At 39.2% G+C, this 11,656-nt stretch overlaps 2 protein-coding genes across 2 annotated transcripts in view; one reads left to right on the plus strand and one right to left on the minus strand.

Annotated features, from left to right (window-relative positions):
- The first annotated feature begins 516 nt into the window (after window positions 1-516).
- Window positions 517-11,656, plus strand: part of fmoda (fibromodulin a) — a 37,119-nt gene continuing 25,979 nt past the window's right edge. The window contains exon 1 of the mRNA XM_089010068.1: window positions 517-600. Coding sequence (XP_088866194.1) covers window positions 568-600 — 33 coding nt within the window. The 5' untranslated portion in view covers window positions 517-567. The remainder of the gene's footprint in view (window positions 601-11,656) is intronic.
- On the minus strand, window positions 5,111-7,127 carry il20 (interleukin 20). The gene is made up of 5 exons (XM_089010875.1): window positions 6,969-7,127; window positions 6,802-6,864; window positions 6,546-6,698; window positions 5,296-5,358; window positions 5,111-5,206 (listed from the first exon to the last, which is right to left on the minus strand). The coding sequence occupies exons 1-5, from the start codon at window positions 7,125-7,127 to the stop codon at window positions 5,111-5,113; spliced, it is 534 nt and encodes a 177-aa protein (XP_088867001.1).

Genomic DNA, 11,656 nt, shown 5'->3' on the forward strand with positions numbered 1-11,656 from the left:
ATGGGTTTCGTCTTTATATGTCAAGGTGGGTGGGGGTGTTAGGGGTGTCCCGAGATTTCATCATTCCAAGAAGACATTTTAGGGTAAACTTGCTGAAAATTGTACCTTTCCTCAATGACATTTTAAACTGACTTGACCTATTTGCTGAACAAGGTGGTTGACGGTAAATGACTCTATTTATCATTGAGTAATTGTCAGTCAGTTGCCCAGATCAATACCAAAGCCTGCAATCACCCTGTTGCTGTCAAAAAACATTTGATTTGGGCTAACATTTTGATTGAAACCGCGGATTTGCATACTTGACATTTGTCTTTAGTGTTTCATGTCATAAAAGGACATCAAAGGTTGTAGAATGCAGAGACCTAGTGAAATATTCCTGATATAAGTCACATTATAGCGTCACTTGAGACTTCAGTGTGTTGTATTAGATCTCATTTTATCAACCCATGAAATTTGGACATATTTAGCTTTAGTAATTGATTTTTTTCCCACTCCCAACAGTAATGCCAAAAGAAGAAGAAGCAGTATTGAAATGGGAATGTCAAAAGAAGAATGTGAGAGGAGAAAATGAATCTACCTGTGCACCTCAAGTTCCGCAAAGTAAGTAACTTCTAATTTACATTGGCTAACAATAGCTGGAAAGTCACAAATGGTATAGTGGTACACACGCCTGAGTTGTATGCTGGTAGTGTAGGATAGCTTCCTGCTTTGTGATTGTGGGTGTGAATTGTTTTCTGTTTGTCTTTCTGCCCTGAGACTGACATGGTGACAGCACTTCAGGATCAGTGGTGCTGGATAATATTAAAGGACAACCGACGTCACTTTTTTGTTCCGAAACTGACATCAGAAAAAAAACATTTTATAGCATCTAAAATACCCAAAACACGCAGGCTGATATTTTAGTCAAATGCAAAACACCAATTTAAATTACTTAAAGTGTCCAAAATCTGCAAAAAAATTGAGCTGCGAATTGGGCATTTTCAGAAAGTCCCGCCCCCAGTTTGTGACGTCACGCCAGGACGTCTTGCATTGCTGGAGAATCAATGGCTTCAGATTCGCAGAATATGCTTTCTTGTTACACATCCAGTTATGAATATGATTCAAATAGTTCTGAAGAGGAAAGCATACATGTTTGCAATCGATTAAAGCATTTATTTGTGCCATTTTGAGGCAACATTGGGGAGAAATCTCTCACACAAAAAAGAGGCACAAAATGGCGACCTCCTGTGGCCACCTCCGTTTCCACAGGCTGATAAATTCCTTATATGGCGCTTGGACGCCCTCTTCTGGCCTTCTGGCGGCTTTTGGGTGCAACACGAGGTCCCAGACCAAACAAGTACAGCAAAATACATTGACGTGATGTAAGGACCGCTACAATGCGTCTTTTTTACGGTCATGGGGCGGTCCTTTAGTGACGTCACGTACGGACTCGTCACCAACTCAAAAACAAGACTTCCTGAGTATTCAGTGCGAGTCTTAAAAGGTAAAATCTCACTATATGAGGTGGAATCTTTGTAAAATACGCTCAGTAGAAGTCATTTGAAGCCATTTTACAAATTATGAACACAACTTGTCCGGAGACGTCGGTTGTCTTTTAACTGCTAGCACTAGCTACTCTCTGGGCATAAAATTAATGTACTGTTTTTAAGTCTTCTAATTTTAAAAGCGGAAAGTAGAAAATTGATTGTTATTCCATCACACCCCTTATTCATCGTCAACTTTAAGAATGCTAGGTGCTGTTTTGATTTCAGCAGATATTGCCTCTTTAAAAAAAGGGGCAACCCTTCAATATGCTAACATATCTTAAAACATCACCCGTAATAAACATGTGATGATGACAACGGCTGGCCCCTTTAACGCCTTATTCCAAGAAATCGAAACTAACCAGGAGGTCAACCAGCATCCCCAATTGACTGCATTCAACTTTAAATGTTGCAGTGGACGAGAAAGGAAATAACCGCACATGGCATGTGTTTTCCTTTCATTTTGTACTTTCTGGGATGTCCCGTCCTTGTGCCCCATGCCCGTGTCCATAAAGCCTCATTATTGAGTAACTTTGGTGTTTTGAAGAGGTGATGGAAGTTTTACCACACACATCCCGTCTACCAGTCTGAGTCAAGTTAATGTTAAATAATTGAATGGAGCAAATATTTAAAATACTCTTTATTTATGTATTTATTTTTGTTATCCAATAGACATTAACTGTCATAACAATATATATAATATATGTACGTAAGCGGTCTGGAAAATGGATGGATGAATGGATGATTTATTCTCCTAAATTCTCAATCTTTCTTTTAAACATTCAAAGAAAGTAAATAACAGAAATGGTCTGTTTATACCGTTTTGTAAACAAAATTAAAAACGGCCCCCTCTCTTACATTTTCGATTCATCTGAATTGCTGATTCATCATCGCCCCGTTTTCTACCAATAGTAGTTTTTAGGAAATGTGACTGTACACAATGTGAGGTCACGCAAAGATTTCGAATGCGGTTTGGAAATAGTACTCTCTACTACATCAAAAGATGTAATACGGTCCTAATAAATCTGGATAAAAATACTCCAGGAATGCATTTGTAATCCAATACGAGTCACAATACGTGTGACTTTAGAAACTCCTGAAAAGGTCTTTCAAAGTTTGTTTTGCCTCTGCTTGTGACGGGAAAACAAGTTTGTTTTGTTTGCATTACATACAGTAGACATTATTTTATCTGGAGATGAATAGATAGATGGGGAGATTAGCGCAACAGCTACAACATTGTTCAAGTAATAGTTTACCTATAATAGACTGTATCCACACAAGTGTTTTGCGCTTCAGCGCCCTCTGCTGCTCTGTTCTTAAGTTTGTGTCTGTTTTGCATACTCATTCATTTTCTATCTTCTGTCTGTGGGAATGTGTTTGCATGATTACATCGTGTGATCTTTAGTGCAGAGCAAAGTGGTTGTGGTCGCGCCGTGTGAACCACTTGCGCGCAGTCATGCGATGGTTTCACTTAAGGGATAGAATGTTGACAGTATGTTTTCTCAGAAATGGACAGCGGAGGGGAGCGGATTGTTGGTCTGTGTGATAGTTTTTTTTTTCTTTCAAAGTATGACTATCATCATCAGTTTGGAGTTTCATGAAAAAAGTCTGTTAGTGTCACGTTTGAAAGGTGGTGGTGGACCCCCCCCCCCAAAAAAAAAAAAAAAAAAACAGGCAGGAAAGAGAAGCAGGGTGTATATATGACAAATTGTATTAAATAAAGTTGAATCTGAAGCAACAAAGTCATAAGAACAAAAACAGTCCAAAGTATCAAACAAAACAATTGAGAACAAGGCACACCAGACAAGACGAAACAAACCTGACAGGGTGAAACAATGACACCGAATGGTGGTGCAGAGAGTCTTTTTAACTGCCACTGATTAAAATGACCAACAGCTGTGCAGCTGCAAGCGGGGCCCTACAGTGCCACCCGTTGGTCGCAAACTGAAACGTGACAGTCAGAATAGAAAGCTTGTGATAACTTAAAAAATCAGAACAATATTCCAAAATTCCATCACCTTTAAAAAAAAAAAGGTATTTAGAAACAATTGAGTTCGGAAATAATCGAATCAGAATCGGATCCCACATAGACAAAGATAAATTTTTGACAGTTTATCGCCCTCATTATCTCCAGTCTTTTAGGACTTCTGGGACAGTCAGAGACTCGGCTCGAATCTGACTGTGTCGGGTCATTCTCGCATCGTTCCTGGCGGTCGTAACTGTGGTGTCCGACTTAGCGTTGCCGAGCCGGGTGGACTAGCGTGACTGGCAAGAAGGGCAAACTAATGAGTTCTTCCAGGTTGCCGATGGACAGTCAACTCATCTTTTAAAAGCGAGAAAATGCTCTGTAACACACAGTCGACAAATCCACTTTCTGCCTTTAGTATAAATCATGAAATCGAGTAGTCAACAACAGACTCACTACCTTCAACAGTCCAGCGATTGTCCTCTGGCTTCCCTTCCTCAGACTCAGTGGTGGTATTGCTCACGACCGGAGCCCAAGAACTATTCTAGAAAATCACCAGACTCGCAATGAATGTGATTTTTGGAACTATCCTAGGATTAGGTACATGGCTGCCGGTCAAAAATGAGACTGCACTGTTGAATAAATTGACCGCATAGGCTGGGTTCTTCAACATAAGGTGACAAATGTGGTATAGATTTGGTTCACGAGAAACGACCAAGGGTGGAAACACCGTAACGGGACCCTATGGGTGGAGTCACATGGCTGCCAAACTATTTGACATCGGAATCCAACTCCAACAGGAGAACGCTGTCACGGCATTCGGCTACTGCTATCTCCTACTGTCCCACAAGTCGTCCTTAGGTTTCCCTGACTCAAGTCTACAGGATGCCTGATCAACTAATTCTGTCAGTTCCGAAATAATCCGGAAGAGAATGAGAGCCCACAAACGTAGACAAAGATAAGATGTTGACAACAATTGTTTATTAAAAAACAAACGACAACAAAAAAAAAAATGCAAGACCCTGAACCAGGATAAAATGAGACAAACTTAAAAACACTTGCAATATGCAAGGAAAAATAATCATGTAAAATCACTGACTAACAAACCAACAGGATAAAAACTGTGACAAAAACAGTACTTCGGAGAGCAAAATACAAAATGTGATGAGAGAACTACGAAGGATGTCTTGAAATGATTAGCACTTGTTACGAGAGTTGTCAGCAAGGCTGAATTAGTTGTGCTCTCTCCTCTCGGTGGTCCTTGAACGATTGCGGCACTGGAGGGAACGCCCTCCAGTTCCGCCCAATCTGAAATTTTCAACACAGTTTATCCCGTAGAGGTCCTGAGTGAATGTTTGGGCCTATTCCAGCAGACTTTTAATGAAAACGTGCACACACAAAAATCATACGAACAGATTTTTTTCGGGATTATTTTTTTTTTAACTAAACAACGAAAATATCTGCAATGTTTAGGCACTGAGAATTTTTTGCAGTATATTATTAGACATTAAAAAAAAGTAAATTAATTTAAATAAAGTGTATAAAAATAAGCACATTAATTTAATTCAAGTATCACGTACAGAAAAGTCACAGTTGAATGAGCATTTTCTTCTCTTCGGGGTTAGTCCGTGACTGATGCTTGGTCCACTTCGTCCAGCCAATCTAGTAGCGTATCCAACTCCGCTACGGCCTTTTTCGCTGCCTTCTCTGTGGACAGCTGGGTAACAACACAGGTGGTAAGTGAGGACATTAAAAAATAATAATTTTAAAAAAAGGAATAAAAGGGTCTAGCAAAATGTCAGTCACCTTGGTAAATTCCCTTTCAAGAGAGTCGATTGCTTTGTGCGTCACCTCGTCGCAAAGGCAATGCTGAGGGGAGAAGATGAGACTGATCAATCCTGGTTGTCACAAGCCGTTTTGAGCAATTCATTCGATGTCCTACTTGCGTATGACAACAACGTGCCAAATGCGAGACAAAAAAATGCACCAGTTGGCCACCAGTCTCGCCACACATACTTTGAACAGGTACCTTGAGTTCATGCTTCTTATTACTCACTTTGGTGGTGAATAAAAGTAGTTTAGTTTTATTTCAAATGAAAACAAAAGGAACCTTTTTTAAATTGCTTCCATTTCATTGACTATTTTGTTGGTTGTAATTTATTACTATTCAACTGATGCTCAATAGATGCTTCACGTTTAACGCACACACACTCATAATATATATATATATATATATATATATATATATATATATATATATATATATATATATATATATATATATATATATATATATATATATATATATATATATATATATATATATATTTAATATATTTTTTTTTTTTGTGTATTTGTGTGTATGTATATGTGTGTATATGTACGTGTATGTATGTGTAATAATAATACCATAATACATTTAATTTTTAAGCGCCTTTCAAAACTCTCAAGGACACTTTACAGTCAAAGGATTTTTTTTTGTGCGGGAGAGCAGCGGCAGCCATACATATGAATGTGTATATGTATGTGTATATTATGTGTATGTGTGTGTATATGATGTGTATGTATATGTATGTGTATATGATGTGTTGGTCGAAAGAGTGGTCAATTATGTATGCTTATCTTCAGGTGTACATTATACATACACACACACATATATATATATATATATATATATATATATATATATATAAAGTCTCGTTATATCGATATTCAAGGGAGTCCGAAAAAATATCGATATAACCGGGACTATCGATATATCCGACCCTGTTTGCATGTGATTTTCTCCGTGCGTGCATAGAAATAGTATCGATATAACCGGGACTATCGATATATCCGATATCGATATAACGAGACTTTACTGTATATATATATATATATATATATTTTTTTTAAGCGCTTTTCATTATACTCTAAGACACTTTACAAAAGCTAAAAACAAAATAAACACCTGAAGATAAGCATACATCATTGACCTCTCTTTCGACCTTTGCTAGGGGGACTCCGACACGCGCAGGTGGCAAATGAAATCTATGCTCGCCGTGGAGAGCACTTACACATTTGTTGATGTTCCGTCTCATGGTGACGAAAGCATTGGCCAGGGCACTGGAGCTGCGCTGCTCCTGTGGCTGATTGCAGGCAAAGTTGCGGAACACCCTCTCCACGTAGAAGCGTAGGAGCAGGCGCAGGAAGCAGCATGTCTGATCATCCTGAGAAAATCCAAAAGGTGACATCACTAAACACGCATGCGTGACGTGGAACTCTTGGAACTTTCACTTTGAAGCAACCAATCCAATCTAGAAACAAACTCACCCCCACGTCTCTCATTGCTGTTCGGCTCAGAATCTTCACTCCAATCTCGGTGTCTTCTAAAATCTGACATAAGACCCCCACAAACAAGATACAATTAAATTTCCATAAGTGCCACGCGATGGGAATTTTTATTTTTGCAGAGGAGGAATGCAGTGTGACCGACGTACCGCTTTCAAACGTATATCGGAATAATATCTTCGTAGCTCTGGCATATGGACGCTGAAGCTGCACGTGTTGACCAGCGTTAAGGTGAGCGCGGGTTTGGCCGTGAGGCCGAGTAGGAGACACAGTGAGATGCAGAGCAAACTTGTCATCATTGTGGTCATCTGGCGAAAAGACACAGGGGACACTTAACCCTCATATTATGTTGGGAAAAAAAAATCACATTGATAATGTTGTGGGTCAATTTTACCCGGATGTAAAAATCCACACATAAAGGTCAAATAATAGGTGACATCAGCAACAACTGTTTCTGAGATGTTATAAACTATTTTCTATCCCATTGGGATATTTTAGAGCTGTTTTGAAGAAAGGAAAAAGAATGGATATCCACTGCTTTTGTCGACGCAAAACTGGAAATGGGTCAAATTGACCCGTAATATAATATGAGGGTGAACTCAATAAAAACATTACACTTTAAAGGACAACCAACATCACTTTTTTTGTTTCCTAACTGACATCAGAAAAACGTTTTATAGCATCTAAAATACCCAAAACACGCAGTATGATATTTTTATTCAAATGCAAAACACCAATAAAAATGAAGTGTCCAAAATCTGCAAAAAATTGAACTGCGAATTGGGCATTTTCAGAAAGCCCCGCCCCCTTTTCATGACATCACGCCAAGACGTATTGCATTGCTGGAGAATCAAAACAATGGCTTCAGATTCGGAGAATATGCTTTCTTGTTACACATCCAGTTATGAATATGATTCAAATAGTTCTGAAGAGGAAAGCACACATGTTTCCAATCGATTAAAGAATTTATTTGTGCCATTTTGAGGCAACATTGGGGAAAACCTCTCACCCCCCAAAAAAGGCACAAAATGGCGACATCCTGTGGCCACCTCCGTTTCCACAGGCTGATAAATTCCTTATATGGCGCTTGGACGCCCTCTTCTGCCCTTCTGGCGGCTTATGGGTGCAACACGAGGTCCCCAGACCAAATAAGTCCAGCAAAAAACATTGACGTGATGGAAGGACCGCTACAATGCGTCTTTTTTACGGTCAAGGGCGGTCCTTTAGTGACATCACGTACAGACTCGTCACCAACTCAAAAACAAGACTTCCTGAATATTCAGCGCGAGTCTTAAAACGTAAAATATAGCTATATGCGGTGGAATCTTTGTAAAATATGCTCAGTAGAAGTCATTTGAAGTCAGTTTACAAATTATGGAAACAACTTGTCCGGAGACGTCGGTTGTCCTTTCAGGTGTTATTTATTTCAAATCAGTCATTTATGGTAACTTAGCAGGGTAGGTGTACTTACCGTATTTTCTGGTGTATAAGGCGCAGTGGAGTATCAGGTCCACCCCCAATGAATGGTGTATTTTCACATATAAGGAGCACCAGACTATGAGGCGCACCTTCAATGAATGTTTTCCAAATATAATATATAAATAGATAAAAATAATTCCAAATATAAGGCACACCACATTATAAGGAGCCAAAGTAGAGGCTGGCGTTACGCACTACTTCTTCTCCAGGGGGAAATGGAGTTGGTGCCTGCTGACAATTGTTACGAGTGGCTCAATATGACTTCATATATAAGGTGCACCTGCGTAAGGTGCAGGGTCATCTTTTGAAGAAAATCATGGCTATTGGCTGTGCCTTATACACCATAAAATAGGGTACTTAAAAAACAGCAAATGGCATTAGCAAAGACATTACTTCACATACAGATTTAAGGCACATCAGTGTATAAGGCGCACCGGAGTATCAGGCGCAGGGTCATCTTTTGAAGAAAATGAATGCTTTCGCGTGCACCTTATACACCAGAAAACACGGTATTATTTTTTTCCCCGCGTTGATTTCAACAAATTACAATTTTTTTTAATCCATTCACGTAAACTACAATATCGACTCTCCCAAACAAGACAATTTCACGATGCGGTCATAACGTACAAGGCTTGTCATGCATCATTATCACGTGAGTGATGCTCAGCAGCGCTCACCTGTGCGTTCACCTGTATTCCGGGGAAGAATCCAAGGCGGGATGTGTCTGTGTGCCTCCATGCTGTCTCTTCTTATAGCAGAGCAAGGGGAATTTTAGCAACAATAGTAGTTTCCACTCTAAAAAATTGGAGTAGGAGGAAGTGTCGAAAGAGGCACCTCATTTAAAATAGCCAAATGAAGTTTTCCTTTTCCCCCCCTTCAGGCTGATATCAAACTATCTTACACAATTATTGAATGACTCATGCATGCTGTGACATCATTGTTCTGGTTCTGGTTCGGCAGGATAGGATAGGACCTCCAGTGGTTGAGAAAACTGGGTTCAAGACCATTTATTTTGGGAGTTTTTTGGGAATGTTTTTGATTAAAAAAAAAAAAAACTAAGTGGTGTACCCCAGGTTCGCCCCATGCAGTATTAGCCCCCCCCTTCTCACTATTATAATATACTAATATGTTTGACATGCATTGTTTATCAAGTGTTTTTTTGTTTCAGTTAATAAGGCTCGGGACTTTACTGTAGTCAGACAAGTTCAGATTGGAAACACCCAGTCGACTTGCTGGACTGCAAATTTCACAGGATTAATTTTTCCAAAATTTACTTGTGTTGGAAGGCGTCATGAGCAGATGTGTTTTTTTTTTTGTTCTTCGTGGCTGACTGCTGAGCCAGACGAGGCAAGGATGTACCCCGTCTTTTGCCGCTCCAACACCCGACCGAACAAGATAATCGCTTTGGAAAATGAGTTGAATGGATTTTCACCTGTCTCTATTCATCAACCTCATGTGTGCAGTCAGTTCTGGATCATGATTTTTTTTCTTCGAAGTCAAACTAAATTCTACCTTCCTGCTATCCTCAAAAAAAGAGAAAGGGGGCAACCATCCACAACAATTTTTGAAAAGGTTGTCTGAAAGTCCAACCTTTCATCCGTGAGATGGACTCTTTTTTTCCCTTTTCTAAAGTATGTGCGGTTACAAAAGAACATGGGTGCTCTATGGGCGAAAAAAGGTCTTTCCTTGACATTTACGTTGCGTGGGAACATTTGTGCCAACAGTGCTTTTGCAAAAAGGATGATTGTTGTGTGGGTGCTTTAGGTGTTGATTTTATTCAATGATATAACTACAGTAAAGTCTCGTTATATCGATATCAGATATATCGATAGTCCCGGTTATATCGATACTATTTCTATGCACGCACGGAGAAAATTACATGCAAACAGGGTCGGATATATCGATAGTCCCGGTTATATCGATATTTTTTCAGACTCCCTTGAATATCGATATAACGAGACTTTACTGTATATCGTTTGGTGAAGAGTTTCTAAATTATCTTGAATTGCAATAGACTGAATGATTTGGTGTTGTAATTAAGCACATTATACTGTATTTTTATTTATCGTTATTTATATGGTGCTTGTGTAGCAGTTTTACAAATCTGCTACATAAAAAAAAACAATACAGTGAGACCTCAACTTACGAACTTAATTGGTTCCCAGACAGAGTGTGTAAGGCGAAAAGTGTGTATCTCAAAAAATATTTTCCCATAGGAAACCATTAAAATGGGAATAATCCGTTCCCGGGTTTCCATAAGATATACTTTTCAAGTAAATAAGCCTTAAAACTACACACAATGTACCTTATTCTATGTATAATAAATGTGCTATTGTATTGTAATGAAAGAAATACACTGCATTGTATCATAAAGTCACTTTATTTACATCATTTATGGTTTGATGGAGGTCGAAGGTCAAAGGGAATTGCTGTTTGGAAGGAGAGGAGCATTACACGTGGACTGTAATTAAATAAATAAACTGTGCTGTAAAATAAAGTTTTATTGACCTTCTTGATGGTCATTGATGGCTTATGGAAGGACAGTCCCTAAGGACTGTTGGTAACTTAACCTCTGGTGCTGTTCAGTCGTGTGCTTCCGCCGAAGATCACTCCGCCAGCCGTGGGGGGGGGGGGAGGTGTATTATGAAAATAGTGCTTATTATAAGGTTTAATTTTCATATATTTGACGTTTGTAAGACGAAACGTTTGTAAGATAAAGTGTGTGTAAGTTGAGGTCTCACTGTACGACACAACAGATAAAACGCTGTCAGCCAACAATGACTTTCAATTATCTTGCTAACGCATTGTGTTGTGGTTGTTAGCGATTAGCCGTAATTGGCTCAGTGTTTGTTGTGTTTTGAGTGATGTCATCATGTCCCAGGCTGTACTCTGTGCTGTCATACCTGTTTGGCAAACACTTATCCTTCGGTGCCGCGTAGAAATGGAGAGAAAGTGTTAATTTTACATGCAAATTTATGTAGTGATAAGATCCATCCATTTTTTTAACTGCTTATACCCATGACAGTCGAGGGATGAGCTGGAGGGTATCTCAGCTTTTTTTGGGCAGTAAACGGGGGGGACACCCTGAACTGGTTGCCAGCCAAGCACAGGGTATACAGAAACAAACAAACTTCCGCGTTCACGTTCTCACCTCAGGACAATTTCAAGTATTCCATGAACCTACCTCGCATATTTTTGGAATTTCCGAGAGAACCTAAATATCCAGAGAAAAAAACCCATGCATGCACGTTTAGAACATGCTTGACCACCGGGCCGTTTGTTGTCATAACAAAATGATTACCTGTTTTACCATCAATAGTGTAAGACAGTTAAAAAATACAATGGTGAATTGCATGTA

Source organism: Hippocampus bargibanti, linkage group LG12, assembly GCF_051943395.1.
Source record: "Hippocampus bargibanti isolate YZ-2025 linkage group LG12, ASM5194339v1, whole genome shotgun sequence".
NCBI lineage: Eukaryota > Metazoa > Chordata > Actinopteri > Syngnathiformes > Syngnathidae > Hippocampus > Hippocampus bargibanti.